The sequence below is a fragment of the Calliphora vicina genome, chromosome 4, assembly GCF_958450345.1.
Source record: "Calliphora vicina chromosome 4, idCalVici1.1, whole genome shotgun sequence".
Taxonomy (NCBI): Eukaryota; Metazoa; Arthropoda; class Insecta; order Diptera; family Calliphoridae; genus Calliphora; species Calliphora vicina.
Window position 1 is genome coordinate 29,645,491 of NC_088783.1, and position 26,791 is coordinate 29,672,281.

General features: G+C 29.3%; 2 protein-coding genes across 6 annotated transcripts in view; one reads left to right on the forward strand and one right to left on the reverse strand.

Annotated features, from left to right (window-relative positions):
- Positions 1-26,528, forward strand: part of RhoGAP15B (RhoGAP_ARAP and RA_ARAPs domain-containing protein RhoGAP15B) — a 49,737-nt gene extending 23,209 nt beyond the window's left edge. The window contains exons 2-9 of one of the 3 annotated variants that reach the window (XM_065509050.1): positions 7,072-7,918; positions 16,254-18,557; positions 18,615-18,711; positions 20,573-20,699; positions 20,769-21,508; positions 21,649-21,783; positions 21,853-22,376; positions 25,938-26,528. In XM_065509050.1, the coding sequence (XP_065365122.1) occupies positions 7,077-7,918; positions 16,254-18,557; positions 18,615-18,711; positions 20,573-20,699; positions 20,769-21,508; positions 21,649-21,783; positions 21,853-22,376; positions 25,938-26,073 (4,905 nt within the window). In that variant the 5' untranslated portion in view covers positions 7,072-7,076 and the 3' untranslated portion in view covers positions 26,074-26,528. Of the gene's footprint in view, positions 1-7,071; positions 7,919-16,012; positions 16,092-16,253; positions 18,558-18,614; positions 18,712-20,572; positions 20,700-20,768; positions 21,509-21,648; positions 21,784-21,852; positions 22,377-25,937 lie in introns of those variants that run through there. The other 2 variants (XM_065509052.1, XM_065509053.1) reach the window with 2 other exon arrangements.
- Positions 26,380-26,791, reverse strand: part of LOC135958178 (probable serine/threonine-protein kinase DDB_G0278665) — a 34,798-nt gene continuing 34,386 nt past the window's right edge. For all 3 annotated transcript variants that reach the window (XM_065509056.1, XM_065509055.1, XM_065509054.1), the window contains exon 6: positions 26,380-26,769. In XM_065509056.1, coding sequence (XP_065365128.1) covers positions 26,601-26,769 — 169 coding nt within the window. In that variant the 3' untranslated portion in view covers positions 26,380-26,600. The remainder of the gene's footprint in view (positions 26,770-26,791) is intronic.

A 26,791-nucleotide genomic window follows, 5' to 3' on the forward strand; every position in this document is an offset into this window, starting at 1 on the left:
AAGTTCGACTTCAATTTTCGATGATTGAGAATTATTTATTTGAATCTTATCTGCTTTGGCCTTTTTAATGCTGGACGTAGTCAGATAGTCCGTATAGATCATGCGACATGGCTCAGAGCTGACAACATGTTTTGGCTTAGTAATAGGGGTTGAGTTAACCGATTTTTGAGCTGTGATGGAAATTTGATGAACTGTTTTGGCGGATGTTTCCGTTTTATCTAATTGAAAACGAACTTTCTTCAAATTCGATTTATTTGAGGTTTCCAATTGTTTACTTTGGCTCTTAATGATGCTGGTTGTTTTTGCGGCTGATGTAATTGTCAAATAAGATATTTCTTGATTGGATTGCTCCTCATTTTCTGCTGTAGTTGTTAGATGATTATTTGATGTTTCTTGCTTGGGTTGTTCCTCATTTTCTGTTGTAATTGTTATATGATTATTTGATATTTCGGGGTTGGATTGTTCTTCATTTTCTGCTGTAATTGTTATATGATTATTTGATGTTTCTTGATTAGATTCTTCCTCATTATCTGCTTTAATTGTTATATGTTTATTGGATATTTCTGGATTGGATTGTTCCTCCTTTTCACTGAATGTTGTTACATTTAGAATTTTGTTGAAAGTTCTAAATATTTTTATCACCAATAAGATAATATCAATTATTAAACCAATTGTTCTAACATTATTATGTTTTTCCAATTTAGATGTAAAATGTTTGACTTTTTTCGAAACCATTGCTAGTAACGATTTTTCAATAACACTGTTCATTTTTAGGAATGTTTTTCGTTGTATTGCTCAGCTTCGTGTTTTGATAGAGAATGATGAATGTTTGCGATTTGAAAACGTTTATATTTATACAAATTCCTTACACATAGGTCCTTATAGCCTCCTAGTATACAGGTAAAAAGCCACTTCAATTAACAGAATGTTGGGTATTGTGTTATTGGGTATTTATGAAAATACTAATTGATCCTATTGTAAAGTAATAAATCTTTGGAAGTGTTTTTTAAAATTTGCGTTGACTTTGTGTATTGCGCTATTAGAAAGTTTCCTTTTTTCTTGGAAGGTTGTAGGTAAAAGACATTTTCACATTTGCAAATAAATTTAGTTTGGAAATATTGCTGAATATTTTGCAAGAAATTTTAAAAGCAGATTGGAAAAAGAATTTTAAGCATGGGGAAATCCAAATTGATTGCAGATTTTAAAGGATGTCGATCATAAAATGTTTTTAAGATGATAAGTAATTTGTTACGTTATTTTTGCATAATTTCGCATACATATTCGTGAAATTTTAAGAGATTTGCAAATTCTTTGTTAGTGATTATATAGAGTGTGGAAATTGGAGTGTTACAAAACTTAATCCTTGTGATTTTTATATAGATTGTTCGATTTTTATTAAAAATTACCAAATATTATAAACTAAACATATTTAATAATTCATATGAGTTTTGATTATGTGGTCAATCATGCGGAAATTTAGAGGGACTTAGAAGTCCAAAATACCTTAAAGAGAGAAACAATATGTTTTGAGAGATTCATTGATCTGCCGAAACTAATCGTTAATATTTTTTCAACAAATTTTGCTTTGAAAAGATGTGTCTGGAAACGTACTGTGTCCTATAGAAAGCTATACCAAACGTTTCAGAAATTGAAATATTAACATGTATCTCAACAAGTTAGAAGGCAGACATTTCACGCATTTTCTTTGGTATAAAAGGTTTAAGAAAGTTTTGTGCTTGAGGTATTTTTATTTAAAAATAGTCATGGATAATGGATAGTTACAAAAGGTACTAAAATCCAACTAAAATAGTACTTTTTTATGATTGAAAGTACTAAATTATTTGAATGGTTGCTTTACATATACCCAGTCAGCTGTATTTCCATGATAATCATATAAATGATAAGAAAATACTCATTGAGTATTTGGAAGGTGTTGGCATTACAAGCTAAACCAGTTTAAATATAAAGACACCTTTAGCAAATCCCGCTTTTTTCGAAAAAGGGATAGCGACAAGTATGTAAATTTTGGGTTGTTAAATAGCAATAAATTGAAAACGCTGCTTCAAAGACATTTAAAAAACATGTCTGAAAATATGTATAAGGACATTTCGATATCAAAGTCGATATGTAAAATTTTGAATCATAGAGTAAGTTGAATGAATTAACTAGGACTAACTTTCAGTCGGCAAATACCAAATTGACTTGATTCTGATTAAAAAGGTTTCTATGAATCGGGCAAGATTAGAAGAAACTCGTTTAGAAGTACTAATATGCCAACGATGTACCTTTGTGTACAAAGAACTGTAAAAAACTTCAAAATAATGTAGTTTCAAAATCAGTGTCTTAATTTTTTATACGTTAACTAATGACCCAACGACGCTGAAGTTTTGGGTTACATTTAAGGGGAAAAAATTAAATTTTTTAGCTTTTGTAAAAACTTTGCCTTTAAATAATTAATTTTGCAATTTAATTTAAAATTATCGAAATGTGTTCGTAATTGTCGTTCTAATGAGATATAAAAGACAAAAATTGGTTTAAAAATGTTCAGGCCACTAGAACCTGAAATGTAGGAACAAAATTAACGTATTTTGAGAAATATTAAAATTAAAGCTAATTTTTAGTTAAAATATGTATATTCATATTTACTTGTATATGAGTTTTTGTCTTAGTAGGATACCTTTAAACTATTCGCAGACATGACCAACAAATTTAATTTTTTTAACGTCATTTTCAAAAGTCCATTTTCAAATTTTTCAAAATTTTGTTAAACAAATTTCAGAATTATTTGATCATCACATTGGGATTTATTAAGAATATAATAGGAAATAAAAATATAAAAAAAGTATGACAATACCTTCTATATTTTTTCCGTAACTGGGATTTAAATTTTGCGATTTTCGAGAAAAACTAACTTTTAGGCCATATTTTGGCGAATGAGCCCAATTTGTTTACTGTTATGAATTTTAGAATATTATAGTCCAGGTAATTTTAAATATAGTCTGAAAGTTTTATTAAAATCGGAAAATGTTAACCCTTAAATCGTGAAGGTCAAAGGTCAATTTTTTTTAAAATATAGAATTTCTCATGGAATGTTAGCGAAATGTTATATATTTTTGGGCCGATTATGTTGAAACTTAAGAAAAATATAACATACAGTATAGTGTTTATAATAACAGCACAAAAATGGAAATTAACCCATAATATCACTTGGGGTTAAAATGACCCTCAGACCGAGAGATTTTGAAATGTTACTTAACTCAAATGATAGTGGTAATTTGTTCGGATAAAAAATACTAAATTATTTGACTGGAGAGGAAAAAACTGTTTTTGTTATCCTCTGAAAGTAAACTTCGATTTGTTTTATGATGGTTCCCAAAATATTTTAAACCGTTCCTGAAGACACATAAAATATGGGCTATCGTTTGCAAGGGCTTTTCATAGCCGTTTTCAACGGTATATAGTATGACATGCCCAAGCTTGTGATATTCAAAAATGTATACATATGTAAATATGCCATAAATAGTGAACCACGAAGTTCGGTTTTTGTATCCAGTAGACAATCAGCCCAATTATGAAAAAAATTCCCCTGGAGTTTTTTCCCTTTTCTCTTTTTTAACACAGAATTTGAATAGGAAAAATGAGGAAAGGGAAAAAACTCCCGGGGAATTTTTTTTCATAATTTGGCTGAATGTGTAATACTTGTATTTGTGTAAATTTAATAAACTTGAATAATTTGTAAACCTAAACGCGTAGTGCCCAAATTCTTTATTATCATTTTGTTTGAGAACATTTTCGATTTTTTTTGGAATGAAACAGCATTTATCTAAAATATTGCGCATTATTTGGAGTTGACAAGATTCCACATTCATTTGACATTGAATAATTCATTTGACATTGAATAATTCATTTTAAAAGACAATATCGGGCCATGCACTATATTAAATAAATTTTTTAAAATTTTGTCAAATCACATTCAGAGAATTTGAAAAAAACTATAATTTACACATATTTTCCTAAAAATTCCGTAACTGAAAGGGTCATCTTTAAAAATCTGAATCAATTACTGATTTTAAATTTTAATCTAATAGGGTATTTCCATTTTATTTCGACCCAGTTTGGATCTTGATCCGATTTCAATTAAATTTGGTCAAGTTTCAATAAAATTTCATCAAATTACATTAGCAGATATTGCACACTGGTCTAGAAAGTGATTTTGAGATGAGAGTGATTATAAAATGTTATTAAGTATTCATTACTAAAAGCTGAGAAAAAATTATCAGATACGACTTTTAATATTCAACATTATTAAGAAGATATGTAGGGTAGAAGGGGACGCCACTTTTTTTTGAGGCGATCTCAAATTAAAACCACAATACATATTCTTAATTTTTTTCTTGTTTCGGATACTTAGATATGTTGGCTTTAGTTTTGATCATTTCAATCTTGCCTATCTCATCTATACATCATATACATATTTTTTTAACATTTCTAGACTGACCACAAACGGCGAAACCACCCCACCCATGGGGTAAATAGCCAAAGGGGTGTGGCAGATTTGTCATTTGTAAAATAAAACAAAAAAATCTAAAAATATAAACGTATTTTACTGTTTTATACCTTAATTCACTAATCAAAGTATAATAAACAAGATATTTATTATTTATTTCACACAACTTAACAAAAAAAAAATTAAACAAATTGTGACTGAATTTGAATATATTTTATCAGCATTTTGCTCTACATCAAAGGGATGAGGTTTAATATAAATTTTGTTCGTACTTCAAATTACATGGTCGAAAAAACTATTGTGACTTATTGTTCACTATTATTGACATTCTATCACCAACCAATAAAATCTTTTTAGTATCACAAAAAGTAAAGAAGTTAGCACAAAAATTCACACGCTGAAATATTTTCAAAGCTTGTTTAAAAACGATTAATAGCGTCTGCCTCACATCATATGTAAAATTAAACTTTCCAACTTTCAGCGATGATAAATAATCGATAAACGAAAACATAACTTGATAATGTAACAAAATCGATTACTTGGTTTTTAAGTTATTCGGTGTTGGCATTAAGAAGATTAAGGGGTTACACAATCAAGTTTTGCCTTTCTAGTTTTAATACACTCACACTTTTTTTACTAATACACTCAAACTTTTAAGAATTGAAACGAACTTGCATTAAATTTTTCAATCAAGAAAACAGCTGATTACATTTGCTCAATTTGTACTAAAATTGTTTTCAAGTTGCGTGCAGCCTACGTTACAGTTTCAATTTTTATAAATTTTGAGAAACAGTATATGTAAAAGACTAGCCAGAAAAACTTGCTGCTGTGTAAAGATAAAACGGGATAATTTCGAATGACGCGTTCCTAAGTTTTTTAATCCTAAACATTGTCCGAGATGTTCAACTTTAGGGCTATAAAATATGAACCATATAATGGGCTTGGTTTATGAAGAATTAAAAAAAAGACCATCTAAAATTTCAAAATCTTTTAAAATTAAAAAAAAAATTTTTCATTTAAAAATCGCATAAATTTTAATCCGCATATAACGAGACCTGAGTGTAAAGTGTAATGCAACTATAATTCAATTGCTTGGCGTAAATTTCACTTGCCTTCAACTTGAATTCAAGTAAAAATGCTTATTGGATATTTTGGTGACGATATATTTTGGAATTATCCAATATATAATAGTTTTTGAGTTATATGAAATCATCGAAAGAATAATTATAAATGTATATTGTGGAAATTTCCATGATGAAAATATCACAAAATTTTTCCTCAGTTTTATATTAAAAATTAAAGATTGATAGAATGATTCGGTTATATATATTTTGTTTTATTTATATTTTTTAATTTAACAATATTTATTGTCTGACAATACTTAAACCTAAATAAATTTCTTAAATGTAAAATTATGAATTATCTTAACTTAAACAATTTTAATATTTTCAATATTCGTAACGTTTGCGAGTTGCATCAAATCGTGATTGAGCTGGCTGTTGTTTTTGATGCATGGTCAATAAATGATGTAATAACTCATTACGATAAAGTTCGACTTCAATGTTCGAATACTGAGAGTTATTCATTTGAACCAAATCATCTGAGTTCTGCTTAATGCTGGATGTAGTTAGATAATCCGTATAGATCATGCGACATGGTTCAGAACTAACAACATATTGCTTAGTAGTAAGTTTGTCCGTATAGATGATGGGAGATGCTTCGGAGCTCAGGAGGGAAATTTGATATTTAAGTGTTTTGTAGGATATTTCCGATTCGTCTAATTGGAAACGAACTCTCTTCTTCGGTTTTGTTTTATTTGTGATAGCATCTTGTTTATGCGGAGACTTTAGGATGCCCGTAATTCTTGATTTTTCATTATTGGATAGTTCATCATTTTCACTATTGATTGCTTCGTTGAGGATTTGCATGATAATTTTAAATATTTTTATTACCAATAAGATAATATCAATAATTAAGGCAAGCGTTTTGACATTTTTATTCTTCTGCGATTTAGCGGTACGTTTTTCAACAACGGCTTTCGATTCCAAAACTGGCACTAGGAGTGATGATGATTTCTTAATAACACTATACATTTTAATTTATTTTTTGCTTGATTCCTTGACTTGTTCAACTCTACGCTTTGAAAGTGAATGATGGATGTTAGCTGTTAGATTTCCTTTATATTTATATAAATGTCAGCAGGTAGTTTTTCCTTAAAGGACCACCAGGTAAAAAGGAACATTTGCAAACAGATGATAATTTTAGTGTTTTGAAAAACACTAATCGTTCTGATTGTAAACTAATAAATTGTAATAGTAAATGTGCATTTACTGTTTTATTGTACTATAAGAATATTCCTTTTTTCTGGGAAAGTTATAGGTAAAAGTTAGTTAGAAATTTGCTAAAGGTTTAAACAAAAATATTTTTTATTGCGGGGAATTCCTAATTGAGGACATTTTGCCTTGTAATTTGAGGCTTATTAGAATTCTGTAAATATGTATGTATTTGAAATTGTTAAATTTAAAATAGTTTGACTAATAATAACTTTCTATTTTGCTTTTCAGTTGCCATGGAAGACGATCAAACTACTTGTCGACCGGTACCAGCACCACGACGACTTTATCCAGAACTACGAAAATCCGAATATGAAAATGTTAAAATCGAGTTAATCAATAAGAATCTAAATATAAATTCCGAAAATATTCAAAACAATGCGAATAGTAACGAAAAAGTACAGAATAATAAAGTATTTTTACTTTATCCCACATTGCCGGAAGATGTGGACAGATTGTCCATAAATTCCTCAACTACACAAAAATCCATACTAACCGAAACAAATGATTTATATGGACCAGATGCCAATGAAAATGTACCAGTATATAGTACGCCCAGGCCAGCACCACGTCCACGTAAACCCCAAAACACAGATATTCAAAATTATGAAAATACTGTAATAACACCACCACCACAACAGACGCCACCCTCATTAGAATCCTCCACAGGAGCTGTTAGCAAAGCTTTACGCAGAGCCCCTGAATTGCCACCGAAAACTTATTTAAATTTTGAACGCGATAATGAACGCAGACGTAGTAATTACTCCATTTCAAGTGAATTTTCCACCACCAGCAGTATTCACAATACATCGTCACCACCTGATGCAAAAGATACTAATTTCAAACGTGATAAATTTAACAAATCATATGCAAGTTATAAATCATCAAGTTCATCTTTAGCCGAATCGATTGAAAGTTCCGAGAATTCAAAATATAAATCAGCATCACCCGGGTATGTAAAGGGCATCATCAACCACACAGATAATAACTATGATGAAGACGACATTGATGATGATGATGATGTTTTTAAACAAGAAGCATTTGATGATGAACATAATGTCAAAACCTCTCATGACAAGTAATATATTAACTTTTTGCTAAAATTTTGTTAATTTTTTTAGTTTGATTGGCATGTACTTTTATTATGGTTTGTTTTTTGATTGGGAATTTGGATGTATGTAACTTACATTGGTCTAGCGGTATTTTTTTAATTTAATGTTACTCGTATAAATATTTGACTAACTAAATTTAATTTTTAATTAGAAAGTGATTAATTTGGGAATGAAAAAAATACAAATTTCGGTGCATTATGCATGAACCATAAGATGATTACTTTTGGCCAATTGGTGTATTTTTAACATATATCTTATAGTTTTGTATGTGTAAAAGAGTTAATTATTTAAGAAACTTGAAAATGTTTATATAGATTTGAATAATATTGTTCCGATGTTGATACCTCGTAACTAGGGCTCCTTTTTCCATTACCGGACAATATTAAAAAATCTGTTCAATTCCGGGAATTTTTTAAAACTAAATTAAGCCAACAACCAAAAAAAAAATTCAAATAATAGGTAACAATTAAATTATGTGTATAACACAGTACAACATTTTTCAGTCCATTGCTTTGGGATTCAATTCTGACAATTGCACGTGAAAGTAGCCCCAAAAATAAGAACTTCTGTGTCATTAGTTTTGTCAAGTTGGCTGCCATAATAATTTAATGGTCATACGAATTTTTTTCCTCAAGGTTGATTTTTATCACTTTTTCTATATTTTAGCACGGTTATATCTCGTTTACCGTACGGAATATCTCTTTTGTGGCTGAATAAAAGTTGTAGATATTGAATAGTAGAAGAAAAGTACGGAACATACCTACCCGAAAAAGTTGCATCCAGTGCCTTGAAAATCGCAAAAATGCCCATTTTTTCAAATTTTTTACCAATTTTTCACCTTTTTTGCTCAATAACTGGATTACAAATCCAATTATGGACCGAACACCATGAAATTAGGTCGTGTGATTTGCGTTTATATGAAAGTTATTTATCATGAATTTTGCTTGTATACCATCATTTTTAACAGATTTATTCACTTTAAAGTGATTTTCGGAAGCGGGTCTTATATGGGAGCTATGGCTAATTATGGAATCGCATTTTTGCGATTTTTAAGGCACTGGATGCACCTTTTTCGGGTAGGTATGTTCCGTACTTTTCTTCTACTTTTCAATATATACAACTTTGCTTCAGGCACAAAAGAGATATTCCGTACGGTATACGAGATATAACCGTTCTAAAATATAGAAAAAGTGATAAAAATCCACCTTGAGGAAAAAAAATTCGTATGGCCATTAAATTATTCCGGCAGCCAAATTGACAAAACTAATGATGCATAAGTTCCTATTTTTGGGGCTACTTTCATGTGCAATTGTTAGAATTGAGTCCCAAAATCATGTGTTGTACTGTGTAATTTTATTAATATTATGCATTTTAGAAAAAATTCGTGTCGAAAGAGAACTTTTTCAAATCAGAATGTATGTATATAAACAAATTTAAACCATTTTTTTAAAATATTATTTTCTCTAAATAGAAATATCCTTAGAAGTTTTTATATAAAGCAATTAAGAATTAATGAGAATTCTCTACATATTTTTCTGGTTTGTCACACAGGGAAAACAGTTCCAGTTGTGATAAACGATTTAATTGCTAATCAAATGATTCATTCTATGGCTGATATATTTTTGTTTGGATGACAAAAGTGAGGTTATAGATCGTAATTATTCTGTGTCAACTAAACTTTCTGTTGATAGTATAGAAAAATCTATAAATAAAATCGAATCATTCAAAACGAATATTTTTTATCTATGAGGAAATCAACTTTAAGAAGGAAACATACATATAAATACATCGTAAATGTCTAAAAAAAATCCTAGGAATTCCCGGGACAATTTTCCTGATACATTTTTTCCTGAAAGTAACCGACAATTTTTCCAACCCGACTTTCATCGATTAATATTCGAAATAATTGAGTTTAAAATTTTTGTGTTAGTAGACATCTGGAACAAAAATAATATTTCAATTGGTCTTTTGACCCACTTTGTGGAAGTAGAATTGCACTAAATTTTGACCACATATAGAACCAGTTATGTAGATTCTTATTATGCCACATATACTTGTTTACTGTAACCATATATATGGTTATACAATCATGTGAATCGTAAATTAACCTTATTATGGTTACCACAATCATGTAAATAGTTACTGTGACTATAATATTGTTAAAAAACTTGTAACAATATTGAAATGGTTACAGTAAACATGCACAACGAATTAATCGAGGAATTTAACTAAATAAAAATTTGAAAAAATCCCACATTTTTAAGTCATACAACCAATACAACCGTTACAATTGTTCAATCCTCATTTAATTTTTAGAAAAGTGAAGGCATTAAGTTTAAGAAAAAATGCTTAAAATAAAAGTTAAATAAATACACAATTTTGATAAATAACACGGTGCTACGATGGAAAAAAACTTGGAAAACGACCTAGCGTGGGTTATAGGGCTTGCCGAGTACATTACAAATTGTGACAAAAAATTTCAAAAATACCCTCAAATTCAGAAGTTATTCTGAAAAAAACCGTTTTCACTGATGTTCGTCAAGTTTGTCCGACTTTAAATTAGTTAACGGGTTTGGAAAGAAAACTGATTACGCTTTAAAATTACGTGCAGTTTTTTATACATTTGTAAGTTATAAGTATTCACCCCTATCGCGAATCAATATTTCACATAAAATATGTTCCCTTTTCCCATTTTTCGTTCATAAACTTTGTTCACGTGAAACAATTCCCCATGTTGGGAAATTTTTAGATGGAATTTTGTAAACAATAAACAGCTGTTACGAACAAAATCAACTATTGTGAATGAAAAGTTCAGGGGAATATCACGATAACAATTTTCCCTTCGAGGGAAATGGATATTTCATGGGAACATACATTTCATATCTAATAGAAAAACAAAATTTATCAACTTTTTTGATTTTAGTCGCTTTTCATTGCTTATTTTGATATGAAAGTTTATAAAACTTTATACCAACATATATAGGAAATTTAGTTCTTAATAAAACATGGTTTTAATTATTCAAATCGGATTGTAAAAGTTATTCAACTTTTATTTAACTCCATTTTTAGTATTTTCTCCCCCATGAATAAAAAAAACAAAAAACTGTAGAAAAAAAATATTTTGAATTTACAAGGTAAATTTTTTCGAACTTTTTTCAAAAAAGTTTAATAACTTTTGCAAATATAAACCGATTTTAAAAAGTAGTATCTCATTTTTTCCCATATAAAGTTGTCTTTAAAATACTGTGCAAAAAAGAATAGGTTTTTATAGAAAAAAATTAAAATAACTATTGTTGAATTTGAAAAATTATTAAAAAAATACAGCCATCCATAATTGTTTAAAATTTTGAAATCGGTCTAAAAATATGTGAGTTAGAGATACTAAAGTATTACGACCTACCCTAAAACAGTTTTTTCAAAATATCTTAAAATTTTGAGGGTGTTTTAAAATCTTTGAAAACGGTTTTAGTATGTCCTCACCTAGGCATACAACCCCCATTAGGTCACTTTTCAAGTTCTGACAAAAAGTGTAATTTTGTAGCAGAGTGTAATTACACAAATTTGTTAATACTAAATTTTCAAACAGTAAATGCAGTTAATTTTATTATAACAATTTATTTTTGTAAGCATTAGTATTAACTTTATAAACTAATAAACTATGACAAATTTTAGTTTCAACTAAAATCCAATTGGAAACTTATTAACCAATCCCACCTCAATAAGAATTTCCAAAGGTAAATAGTAAATCATTTTACTGCTTAAACTTTTAATCTGAAGAGAAGAGCCCTAGAATTTTCTACAATTACCCCAACAATCATAAATTCATTAGATTAATGTGATGTTCATAAAATATGTACAATCAAATATTTAAAAATAAAACACACAAAAACTAGAGACGCAAAAGCGGAAGCAGTAAAAGTGTCTTCCTATATAAACTCAAAACTCCAAAAAAAAAAAATCTAAAAATAAATGACAATTTATTTGCTGCAACACAGCCAAGCTGCATAACATAAAACAGATGAGGATGATGATCTTGAAATCACACACTGTTTACTGAGGGCACGCGATTTACGAAGCAACTGTTAGTCATTGACACTAAAAAGAGACACCAGAAGTACATAGATGCTTTAGAAATATCACTGCCACTAAAGGAATAATATAAACGGGGATGTACTAAATTTAGATTGAGAAATTCCTATAAGAACAAGCTAGCAAGAGTGTATGATGTAGTTGTCTGCAATTAATTTTATATATATTCTTTTTGGGTAGAAATGAAAACATTAATTAAATTGACTTAAACAATGGTATTATTGTATTTAGTAAGAAAAAGACAGAATTTCTCAAACGGTGTCATAAGAAAATTTAGTTTAAATTGAAGATTAGTGTGTTTATTAGGCTGTGTCGATTTGTATGGACGATCAAAAAGTAAAAATAGCATTTGATTTTAGACCTATAGTTTCTTGTGGAAAATTTCGTGAAAAAAAATCGACCCACCCTAATGTTTATATGTAAACATACAATGTATGTTTTGAAAGATATTTCGTGAGAAAAATTTAGAAAAAAAAAATCTATAAAAGATGAACTATGACTGAAATAACAGAAGTTGGCTGTATAATTCGATCGGCAACCCAAATTTTTATATCAAAAATAGGCTCCCCACTCGGACAAATTTCCCGGAAATTGCTGAGAATATTCTTTTTTTTATTATCGGCATTTTGGTAGGGGAATTTCTTTGTAAGTTGTCTTCTTAAAGTTACAGTATTATTTCTGCACAGATACAACAGATTCGTAATTTGTTGGCACTACTGAAAAATCCGATCATTAAGACTGAATTAACAATAAATTCGTTCCTCCTTGTAATAAAAATTAAAAAAAAAATCTTTTCTAGTAGGTTAACTTAATACAAATTTTAAGTTCTTTAAAGTTCAATTAATTCTAATGATATGCTTTAAATTTGTTTATATATGATTTGAAAAAGTTCTCTTTCGAAAGGAATTTTCCAGATTTAACTTAGTCGGACCTCTTCGACTTAGATTTTTCTTTCGTAATCTGTTATTTTATGTCAACTTTTAGGGCTGTCAAGAAATATATTGGGAACAATCAAATTAGTAGAACTTTTGGCGGAATGCCAATTAGCAATCACTGGTTGAACCAATATTGAACAACAACTTTTAAAACGTAGACAAAAACCTATAAATACTAGGGTATTCATTCGAGTAATGATCGTTCGATTAATCAAATAATTTGTTACGAATAATTATTCGAACAATTTAAAAATTGCCATTTTCGAATAACGAATAATTCGAACAATTTTATGTAGAATAATCGAATAAATGTACATATATATTTAAATTTATTAAATTGCTTAACATTTTTCATAACTGTAAATTTAAATTAGTAAAAAAAGGCTGAATGATTTTGGAATTGATTTCGAATCAGAAATTTTAGGGTCTAAACATATCGGGCGGCCGTGGTGTGAACATATGCTGGCGAAATATTAGCAGAATCGCAATTTATAATCGAAATATTAACTTGGATTAAAGTGGTGTTGAAAGTGATGGCGAATGTGATTTTTAAACGGTAGTCGAAAGTGAAATTGTGGATGACATTGCTAATGATAACGTTGACATAGACGAAGGCCATGATTGGAGTATCCAAAACCGAAACCGGTCAACTTGTTTTTTCATCATTATAAACTCGACCGGTTTCGGGTTTCTTTAACTTTTCGGTTTTTTGAGAAACCGGTTTTTGTAAGGCGGTTAACCGGTTTTAATTTAATATTTTCTAAAGCTCATTTAAACATATTTTTGAAAAACTTTGATACCATTTTTAAAAATATTGTTTTATTTTATAGAAAATTCTAGCATTTAACAATATTTCGTAAAAGATATAAAATAATAGCATAACGATAGATCCTTAAGAATCAAAAACTTAAATTTTCGACAATTTAGTACACGATTCCTAACATATTTCTTATTAGTAGAGTCCACAAATAAATATAAATATAAGTAGACCTTATTTATATTGAATAAAAATTTAATGTAAACCATTAACCGGTTTTTTTTTGAAGACAAAAACCAAAACCGGTTTTTTCAAAATCATACTATATCGGTTAAACCGGAAACCGGTTTTTTAAAAATGCCGGTTTTTGGAAACTGTAGCCATGATCTTAACACAAAATATTGTGAACTTACGTTTTGTTGCAAACTAGCGAGTGTTTGCTAGTCAATTGTTTTGTAGATTGTTCGGGAGGGAATCTGATCAGAATATTTCTGATGAAAATTGAATGATGGACTTTGTTTTCGAATGTTTTTTAACATTATCAATACTTGAATTGTTAACTTTAACGTTATTTTTTTAACAATAAAATATTAAAAAACCTTGATGTAACTTCATTCTTTACTTTTTTATAAAAAATTTTAATTATTCGAATAATTCGATTAATTTTAAACGTATGATCGAATTATTCGAACAAGTTAAAATCTGTTATTCGAATTATTCGTTTTATTCGAACAAGAGAAAAATCGAATAATTCGAATACCCTAATAAATGCTACTTATACCAAATAACTTCCTAGTCAAACCCATCACAAATAAAATAGTATATATGTATATTCTCGGTCCTTATAAAATTCTAAGACGATCTGGATATGTCTGTCCGTTACTCTGCTGAATACACGATTTGTCCCAAATATTCTTTGTTGATTACAAAACCATCTTTTTCGTAGATCGGTCCATATTTGACCATAGTCCCCCTTCATAGTCCACTTCCAAAAATCACTTAAAGACGCGTAAATCTCTTATACACATTGTCACCATCATTGGAAAGGAAATTTTCTGTATTTTTTTTGAAAATTTGTATATATGTAGGTACTTCAAGCGATGATTTTAGGAAATTCGAGTTTTAAGGGGGTAAAAATGGGTAAAATACGCATCTTTATATCTTCGGGACTAATAAAACTAGCATTAAAAGTCGAACTTAATCGAAATTTATGCATAAATTTCGATTAAGTTCGACTTTTAGTGTTAGTTTTAGTGCTTTTATGTATCTCATATCCAAGAAATTTAATTTAAATGTAATTACAATCCTTAAAAAAAATACATATGGATTTTGCCATTTTTTTTAAATTTGACCATATAAGTGGTGAAATTGATTCCTCATTTTGGTACTTTTTTTACAAAAATATTTTTTATGTAAAATATTTAATATGTTAACAAAAATGTAGCACACGCTGGGTATCCGCTAGTATCTTATAAATATCGATTTCGAACCAAAATTTTACAAAAAAAGTTTTTGTAAATATCATAATTGAGATGAAATTCAACCAAAATAGGCCTTAAATATAGTATACAAATCACGGTCATATCTCCTATAAATATAAACACACCCATAAATATTGACACAAATTTTCAAATAAGCATATATCATGCTACTGGATTTTTGGGGCTATCGATCTATAATTAACAAAGCCCCACTTCCGAAACATTAAACGCGAATATATCTCATATTATATCCAACACCAAAAATAAGGGGATATACTGATTAAAGCACTAAGGAAGGAATTAGGGGGATACAAATTTTCAAAAATATTTTTTTTGATTAGAAATGATTGGTATTGAAAATGGGCAAAATTGGTCAAATAAAAAAATAGGCTTCCCGAAACGGTACAAAAAGTTAAGCTATCTTATGTGTCTTAAAATGAACAAAAAAGGTTTAACTAGCAAAAAGTTTTATATCAGAATAATCGTTTTTTTTGGAAGAGTCATAATTTCGGTCTGGGTAATTTTGCAATAAAATATAAAAATAGGTATTCAAATAGTTCAAATTAAAATTATGTACTAAACACACCCAATTATGTCATTCATATATATTTCACATATGATGTATACAATTGGGAACCTCTGCCGTGGGGTATTTTTCTTAATATGTATTTAAAATTTTACAAAATTGAAGCGATAATACTCGATGGATACTCGTACAATGTAAAAAAAGCCTTTGTGTATTCTAGAACAAAAAAACTAAAGGGACTTTCATTCTTAATTCGTTAGTGGTGTAAGCAACATCACATCATTATCATCAATGTACGTCGCGTCGCAAGCGAGTACTGTGAAAATCCAAAGTTATATTCTGTGGTGTTGTGTATGTAAACTTAATACTGTATTATAACAAATAAATTTAATCATATTATAAACTGTATATATGATTCATATTTGAATTAAATATTTACTTATTGAAATAATAATAATAATAAAGTATTATCGTATTTATGGTATTTGTTATTTTGTTCTCGCCAACTACTAGTGACCTCTGGAAATCGTTGGGTACAACATCAAAGTTATTAACCGAATCTATAGGAGAACGTATGGCCTTAAAAGCCAAGGGCGCCAAACATAAATTCGATAAAAATTTCAAATCATCCTCAGAAGCTTTAACCAATATAGGCAGTGAAACCACACAGCGCCTAAAGAAACTTGGATCGAATTTTACTTTAACGAAAACAAAAAATAAAGAAAATATGGCCACAGCACAATTTAATGTGGATAGACCGCAAACATTACCGCCAAATGATCAAGTCTTTAATGGCATAACATTCACCAGTCCGCTCAGCAATAAGGCCAGGGGTATGTATGACTTGAGATCACAAGAATTGGATAATTCCTATGAAGTGCCAAAAAATATAAAAATAACAAAAAGAAATGAAGAGCTTGTAGAGCCACCATCATATGAGGATGTTTTAAAATCGAATACAGATGAAAAACCTGCAATAAAAACCAATCCTTTAGCCTTGGAAGCAGCCAATAGAGTGCTTTTAAAACAGCAGCAAAGAAATATGATGCGAGAGGCACTATCTGCCGAAAGTTCAGCACGTAATTCCAATAATTCTTTAGATTTACCCTCACCTTCACCACCCATGCCCACCATACCTGCTCCAGCTTTGCCCCAGGAATTTGTGGATTCTAAGGAACCAGCTTATGGCAAAATTAATCTTATACAACCGCCGGCCAGACAAAGGAGACGTAAAAATTATGAAGAAATTGAACTAAGAAAGGAAACAGCAGTAGAGCCCTCTCTTGAATCTAACAATGAATCGACCAAGCCACTGCGCATGAATGTAGACTCTACCGAATTACATGAATTGAATAAAGCTGCTGCTTTAAGAGAGCGTGAAGAGTCTTTAATATTGAGAGAGAAAATCAAGGAGGAAGAAATGAAAACTCCACAACCGGATCGTAGTGATTCTTGGGAATATCACGAAGAACAAGATAGTTCATCTTCAATGGATGAACCTGTTTATGCCAATCAAGATCAGACGTATGGCAATGTTTTCGAATTGGCTTCAGGCCATAAAGATATATTAACACCACGAAATGCCTTAATCAATATATCCGAAGAAGATGAGTCTTTAGATGAGTGTGATATGGGAGCAGTAGGTGGCATGATAAGGCCACCTAAAGAGATTATAGAAGAATTCGATCCTTTGCTGTCAAGAAAAACCTTAAACATAAATAAATCAGATAAAAGTAATCAGTTATTATTGCTGGAGCATTTACTCGAAGAAGATACGTATGGCAGTGTCAAGGGTGAACATTCCAAATCAGATGACGATATTAGTATGTGCACTTCAGAAGAAGATAATCTGCAGGCCGAACCTAAAACACCCACAGTTAAAGTGCTGCCTACACCTTCAACACAAACATTAGAACAGTCATCATCATCATCATCTTCACCTAAACCTATGCAAATTGTACATCAAAATGCTCAACTGTTATCCGACAGCAAAGAAAACATATTGGATAATGACTTTGAAGCCAGAGTTAAACCCTACTTAAGCCGCCTAGAAGAAAACCCAATTAAAACGTCTAATGTTGATTTGGCGCGACCTTCACAAACACGTTCGCAATGGTTTGTGGCTGAAGACACGCCGCAAGGAAATTCCGCAAAACGCACTAATCCCTTCAACAAGGAACAAAACATTGTAGAAGATGGCGAAAGTCCACCTTCTTACCTGGAAGCTATAGGCGCTAACGAAAAGTCAACGGACAATTTGCAAAGACAAAACAATCGTACGGGTACTTCACGTTTTATGAACAATACCATGAATGTTTTTTCCAATGTTAAAATACGCATGGATGCTTTAAAACGCAAGGCCAGTTTTAAGAATCCAGCTAAACCCAGCGACGTTAAGGTTACCTTACAAATGATACCGCGTCCTAGCCTATCACCTTTGTTGGTACGTTATGAGGGTCCTCTCATACGTTTTCCATCGGGTGTTGTTGAGGACATATTGAAGGAAATGCAAAATCGCAAAGCCATTCTAAGGGATCGTCAGTTTCAGACATACCTCGATCAGGAAATGAAAACACCCAAAGAAGCCATACCACTGGAGTATATTACCACCATACAATGTGTCAGCAATAGTCGAGTAACGGACAATTCAACACATTTTTATTGTTTTGAAATTACTACAGCTGTGCCGAAAAACGGCAATAGTTCCTCTAATATGCATTTGTCAAATCCTAATTTAATAATGACCTCGGGCTCGTCGGGAAATATTAAACAGCAGAGAATTGCTCATTTGTATGGTGTGGGTAAGGAGTCGGAGAGGTGAGTTAGAATCTATTTAATTTGTTTTATTGTTAATGTTTTTAATTTTATTTTTAGGGGTATTTGGATGCAAAAACTTTTAGAAAGCCTAACGAACGCCATTCCAACGAAGTACACGTGTCATTATTACAGAGCTGGTTGGTGTTATTTAAAGGTAAACAATATGATCCACCAATTATAGTTTAATCTATAGTGAAATTTTGTGTAACTAGAACGATAAAATACAACAAAAAATCACAAGAAAAAACTTAAAAATACCCAACAATTATCATACGAACAAAATATCGTTGCGATCTGTGGCATGCAAAATTGTTAATGCAAATAGAGATCGAAGCAAATCACAACTGTTTTTGACAATACAATAGAAACTTATGTAAACATTAAATTAATAACCTCCATTATCACAATTGGTCAATTCACAAGGTCTCTTATCGTATCATATTGTCATAATGTCCTAATATTTCACAATCGTTTTTATAGCATTTCAAGCAAAAAATTTTCTAAAATAATACTACTCTGTATGCTATTGTGTTATCGTAACCAACCAGCAGAGACCTGTGCTGAATGCCTAAGAGTGGGTTAAACCGAGCCGCCGAGTCGTGATATATAAGGACATTATGACAATATAACTGATAAGAGACCTTGTGAATTGACCAAATTGTATAGTTATGTTTTAACCTAAAGGTGTACTGTCAGTTTTCATAAAACTAGATTAAAATTTTATTGTGACGAGAAGTCCTACTATTTTTATACCCTTCACCTTCTTGAGAAGGGTATATATAAGTTTGTCATTCCGTTTGTAATTTCCACAATATAATTTTCCGACCCTATAAAGTATATATATTCTGGATCCTTATATATAGCGGAAACAAAAACAAAAATTAAAAAAAATTAAAATAACAATTCGAAAAAAAACAACTTTGGAACAAAAAAATTTTGTTTACCTAAAATTATTTAAAATTTGTATTTTGAAGTATAATTTGGTGAAGGGTATATAAGATTCGGCACAGCCGAATATAGCTCTCTTACTTGTTAAAACTCCTATATTCAACTCCAACACTTTTCTCCATAAAAAACGTTTTATTTAAATATACAAAAAGTGTGTTCGTTTACACAATATTTTTTATAACAGCATTTCCAATTGTATTTCAGAAATTTCCAATTGAATTTCTGAAATTAAATTTTCTTAATTTTGAAAAAAAAATAAAATCGTGAAATAAATTTTTAAGAATAAAAATATCCAAATAACTCCAAAGGCATGTTCACTAAATATTGTAAAGATGGGAAGACTTGACTTGAATGCAAATATAATGATAAAGTTATTCATTAAAAAAAGGGAAAATTACACTCTGATTTTTTTTTTACACTTTTAAACATGAACAAAATTCCACAAAAAAATACAACTATTTTGAATTTTTTTCTTGTGTTTGTTTTTTAAAATGCAAAAAAATCAGAGTGTAATTTTCCATTTTTATGAAATATTTGAAAAAATGAAATATTTTTTAAACAAAAAACTGGAACATATGTTCCTCAGCGTATAACATCGTTTACAATCTGTCTGTATCCGATTCCAGTCATAGTATCTTATATTATATGAATTGGACCCATACCTTGCCCTAGCAATTTGTCTCAAACCAAAATATTACCACTGCTAAACTGTACTGTCTTCTTTACATGATTGGGATCTAATCTCTTTTCCTTCGGCCGTCTTACAAATGTTTACATTCATCCGAAAAGAGAATAGGATTACATAACAGTCAAACGCTGAAATTTACTATATTTCAATAGAAAGCATAGTAAATTTTATCTAATCTTATATTAATAAATATTTGGTAAAATGTCATGTTTTTTAAAACAGAAACTAAGAAATATAGTTTTTAAAACACGTTTCCATTGTATTGTCACTTCGTATGTATCTCAAAGAGATAACATTATTACAATCTAGTCTCTTAATAAATATGAATAAGATTTAAAATTTTACACCTTATAAATGTTTGTAAAATGTATTTTTCTAGAACTCTATAACATCTGAATGGAGTGGCACTTGGCTGGTATTAAAGAAAACACAAAGACGTCTCATATTTGTAACCGAAACAACCGGAAATGTAGAAAAAATGGATCTAAGAAAAGCTCGTTGTATAGGTAAGTAGAAAAAATTAACTCCTTAAAGTATTTATATATTAATTTATTCAACAATGTTCCAATTTAAAGTGCACAAAGATAGTGATGATAGCGTAAAGAATTTGCACGTCGAATCTGGACCTATGCTTATGATAGATGCTCCACCATTTTCCGTCTACATGATTATGAGTTCACCCAGAGAAACCAAAATATGGCGCCATATTATACGTGAGGTGGCACACAATAACGGTTTCACTTTAGGTGACCAACAACTAACGAAATTTAATGTACCCGTTATTGTGGATAAATGTATTAATTTTGTTTACATACACGGTTCCATGTCGGAGGGTATCTATCGGAAATCGGGTTCAGAGAATTCCATTTTGAAACTAATGTCAGCATTCCGTTCCGATGCCTTTAATGTGGAAATCACACGCAACGAATACAATGAACATGATGTGGCTAATGTTTTAAAACGTTTTATGCGTGATTTGCCCGAACGCTTAATGGGTAAATTATCGGAAAGTTTTATATGTGTTTCGGAACTAACGTCTGCAGCGGAAAAGATAACATTGTATAAGGAATTGTTGGCTCGTTTGAGTATAATAGAACGTGAGACGCTTAAGAAAATCGTGGGCCATTTATCGTTTATTAGCTCGCAAAAGTCGAAAAACAAAATGAGCATACAAAACTTAACCATGATTTGGGGTCCAACGCTAATGCAAAGTCATCAAACAGAGGAAATGGTGTATTCACAAAAGGAGGCTGATGTCCTGTGTGATTTGATAAATTTGTATAAAAATTTATTCCCCTTATCAGCAGATGAAATTGTGAGTAATAATAATACATACTATTTACAATTCACCAATTCAAAACCGGTCTTGTATCGTTGTTTTGTATTCTTTGTTTTAAAAAAATTAGTTTGAAAAATATTTTTGCTAATACGATATGTTTTTTTAATCACTTTTAGAAAAAAGAACAAGAAATGCTAATGTGTTTGCAAAAATACTATGCTGCCGCTGAAACTTTATCAGATACAGTCAAAAAGTCAGGAGATTTAAAAGTATGGATTACACTCAATCCCAATCCAGAAAATACAACAGAGGTAAGAACATTTCCTTAACTTATATGTATAATTATAGGTTTATTTATAATATGTTAATACAAATTCCAGGAAAAGACTCAAATTAATGTAACCATCTCACCCACCAAAACGGTTTATGAAGTTTGCCAAGAACTTGCACCAAAAATGCAACTCTCCACCCATCAAGTCACCCTGCATGAGGTTATTTTAAATGGTACTTTAGAACGTCCTCTGCATCATGACAGCAAAGTTTTCGAAGTTGTACTCAATTGGTCATATTGGCCTGAAGATGATCGCAAAAATAATGTACTCGTAGTTAAACCTATAGAAATTCTCAATGAAGTACAAAGGGCGGTTAAACATTTAGCTACTGTAACACCCGGCAAGGAGTTGAAATTTGCCGATAATAAAACAAAATCCTTTAAGGCGTACCAGTGCGAATTGCGAGATGGCAAAATTGTTATTTCGAAAAAGGATAAAAACGATAAGACTACTATTGTACGAGAGATATTCTTGCATAATACAACAGCCTATTTGGGGTGTGAAAAGAAACGAGATTTTCCCTGGAGTTGGGCGATAACGTTTGTGGAAAAGACAAAAACTCAAATTTTAAGGTAGGTTTTTTTTAAAATTAAGTAAGAAATTAAATAATTTTAAAGCATGAATGGAAGATTGTTGTGAAAAAAGTAATTTTTGTTAAAAGGAATTTAAACACAAAATTCTACAATTTTAGTTTAATCGTAAAAAATGAGTATTTTACTTATAACAGTCTTAATATTCTAATAAAACACAAACCTTATTCAACTAAAATGTAAATTCATTAGAGGCTGACCAAATATTCTGGTTCGGAGTCCTCCAAAAAACGGACTTGTATTTAAAATTTGACCGAATACCCAAACTGAAACTTGTATAAGAAAAACTCATAGGTTATGGAATTTTTAGAATATAATAATATGCCTAAGCTTCCTTTAAAAACTGTTTCCTCAAAATTTTCAGTTCGAGATGAAAAATTAAAATTTATGAAGTCCCAATGTATAGTGGGTATCCAAATGTGAGCTGAAATATGCTCTGAAATTAAAATATTTTTGTCGGAAATTCCGAATACATATTAGGTTCGGTTTTGTTTCGGCCTGAAAAACTGATTCGGTCAGACTCTAAAATTCATATGCTGATTAAGGCAAGACTTAATGAAAAGTTGTGTAAATCCCATTAGTATTATGTGAATGCAATACTGATGACGGTCAAGTATTGTACACAATCTAAGTATTGAAAATAATTCAGTGATTAATAATGTGTACTCTACATTCAAAACATATTCTTAATATATGTATTTAGTTATAATTGAACTGATTTCTAACATACGTTAAAAAGGTGTGGTCGTATTGTTTATATTAATAATTGTTTAGATTAATACAATAAAATAAAAAATAGTTTGTTCAATTCGAACAAATATTACTGTATCATTCGAAATTTAGATTTTTTTTTTATTTTTCGTAAAACCAAAATTCCATATCCATAAATACAATTAAATATCATATATAATGTGATTTTGTATGATTTCTTTATCAAAAAACCGGATGTGAAAAAAACGGAATTTTGATTCGAATATTATTTAAAATTTTTATCAAAAAAGATAGATTTTTTGTTAAAAAAAACAGGATATTATTTTGTTTATCATTAACTAATGAATTACAGAGTTCAGTGCAGACCTTCGAATTAATTAATTCAATTTGAGCTTAATTCACTAAAATCTTAACTCACAATAAAAAAGTATCAGCAGTTTTTTAGTTTTATTTAAAGGCTTTCATTTGAATAGAATTAATTTATTGTTGAATTCAGGATTGAACTAACTCATAAGAGAATTCATTCAACCTTTGATTGAATTTATGTTTATTCAAATCTAATCCAAATCGTTTACAAAATGAATGAACAAAATTTGTATAAAGCTAATTTCTAATGGATTTAAATTAAAACAAAATTGAAATTTAGCAAAACAAATTAAATTTTTTTGCCAATAAACAACAAAATCTCGATTTGCGCAACCGAAAGGAAATCGAGGTTGTTGCGATGTTCGAAATGTTGCAATAAGCAACCACTATATACGCTATTATTTTTTATTCTTTTTTTAACTGTGAATAAACAGCCAAAATTCTTTATGAGAGCAGTGTCGCCGTGAAAGTTTTTTAGGTGCCTATGATTTGGCAAATAGTTTTGAATTACGCTTCTGATTAAAAAAACAACCAGAATAAATAGAGAAGAGAATAGAATAACTTCTGAATAATATTACATATGAACAAAAAATAATGTTGCACTTATCGCGTCTGTTTTTTGAAAAAAGTTGCAGTTATAAAGACTCTAATGTTAAAAAATAGGCTATTGCGCTAATGGGTCAGTTGCAATAATAGGTAGTTGCACAAATCGAGCCCGTACTGTATTATGAAAATTTAATTTCGATAAATTCCTTTTGAAACAAATAGGAATTTGAAACCAATATGACAAAACGATTCAAACAAACACATCACACATTTTGTCGTTTAGAAATCATTTTTCATCACATACCTGAATATTGAAAAAAAAATTGGAGTTCTCAATTCAATTTGATATTGAGAAAAAAACCAATTGAAATTCGAAAATAAATCGAAATTAATATTCACAAAAAAATCAAAACCTAAATTGATATTGAGAAATAATAAATTTCTATTCGGTTTAAATTTCGTACTCGAAGTATGTATGTATTTCATAAGAAAAAAATATTTAAAAATTATCATAAATATTTCAATTCGTGTATTCTTAATATTAATTTCGATTTCTCAATTTCAGTTGGATTTTTCGCAATATAATTTTTTTTTTATTTCATTTTTATTTGCAATCTATTTTACAAAAATTCAAATAGTAAGCAAATTATATACAATATTAAATTGGATTTCCTAATTTCGATTTGTATCTTCTCAATATCAAATTGTATTTCTTAATATGCATTGCATATTAATTCAATTTGAGCTTAATTGCATATTAATTCGCTATACTGAATTTCAATTTGTTATTTCTCAACTTTAATTTGGATTTCTCGTTTTCATATTGTATTTTTTTAATTAAATTGGATTTTCTCAATTTTAACTTGAAAAGGTGTAGTTATGTAAATAATTTAGTCTATGAATTAATTCGTTATGAATACTAAATCGAATTGATAACTTTGGTACGGTGTTAATCAAAATTTTTTTCAATCCCTCTGTTATTTAAACCGAATCCGTGTAAAGTTTTTGTTTTTAAAACGAATTCACATATTTTGGTTTTACGTTCTAGTAAACAAACCTGTTTCAATTAACAAGATCGTGCGATTCGAAGAACATCAATTAGTCAATTAATCTTTTTCAAAATCTCTCGTTTTTGAAATCACTAGAATTGAGGCAAATATATTTTTCTTTTCAAATAGAGTTTCAATTAACGTTGTATATTTGCTTAGGTCCAAATTTGTAACTGAATTTTGAACCAGTTGAAATTTGGCATTCATGCATAAACCTGATGACAATGCAATATTATGTTAGAAAATTCGAAATCAATTCTCGAAAAATGTTTAAAGCTGTTAGAATAATCTGTATATCATGCATAAACCTGATGACATATCATGACAATGTAATATTATGTTCGAATATTCGAAAAAAAGTTCAAAAATTCGAAATCATGCTAGAAATTTTTTAAAAGGGTCCAATTTCTTACATTTTCCAATTCACATTCTGACGTTTTCAAATTTCGAACTTAAAAATGTTAGAAAAAATACAAAATATACATGATTTTTAAGTGTTTGAATGTGGTTTTAGAATATAAGCTTTTTGAAAAATGTTCGAAATAATGAAAATGCTGTAAAATAATAAAATAAATTAATTATAAACAACATTTTAAAACAAATGTTCTAAAAAGAATAAAACAAACTTTAAATTAAATCAAACTATTTATTACAATATACAATTTATGTTACGTATATAAAAGTTTGTCGCGACAAGTCCAGCATAAGAAAAATATTGCTACAAGATTTAATATCATACAAATTGTATAATGTAATTAATAGTTTATTTAAATAAAATCTAGTTTTAAAAATGTTTTTTAATTAATTTACTTCCATTAAAAAAATACATATATAATTAATATGAACTGATTTTATTTGTATTTTATTTTAGATCGCGAGATTCACCATATATAGGCCATGTTTTAGCCGGCAGTGAATGGGTTGATCGTACGATTTGGTATTCCAGCATATGGTATTGTTTATATGGCGACAGCATATTGCCACCAGCAGAAATTATTATTAATTAAGTTAAAAGTAAATGCAACATACAACTTCATTATTCATACAAACATGTCATTTTTAAATGTATTTAAAGTAAGTAAAATTAAGTAGTATTTCATTGTAAAAACATTTTAAAATGTTTTCAATTAATGCATTTTTAGCAATTTAAGGTGTTCAAACCAATTTGAATTAAAAACCCCAAGTCTGGAACTTATTTTCAAAATCATTTTGTATATAGCACAAATTATGCATAATAACTAATATGTATTTTTAAATTATTTTTTAATAACTTGCTGAAGACTTTTTATTGAAAAGAAAAAAAATAAATAAAATTAGAATTTTTTAAAAATGTATTTCTGTTAAAATAAAATTTAATTGTTAAATTTATTTAAATTAAGTACTAAAGTAAAACTTATTTTTTAAAACACCTTTCAAAAAAACAAAATATAAATATGTTATACAATATTTTTTAAAAATTAAATTCAATATTTTTTTTAAACTAAATTAATAATGTTTGTGTAAGTGTTAAAATTAATTAAATTAAAATTTAATCTTAAAAGGTACTTGTACGGACGGTAGAGTAAAGACGTTTCGATGACTTTCGACAACAAGCTAATAACACAATATACACTAAAGAAATAACAAATCCCAATGAATTAAGTATAAAAGACAGACCTAATATCGAGGTCCAAGGTCCGGTAACTTCTTGGCAACTCAAGTCGCTAAAATGACAAACAAATTTAA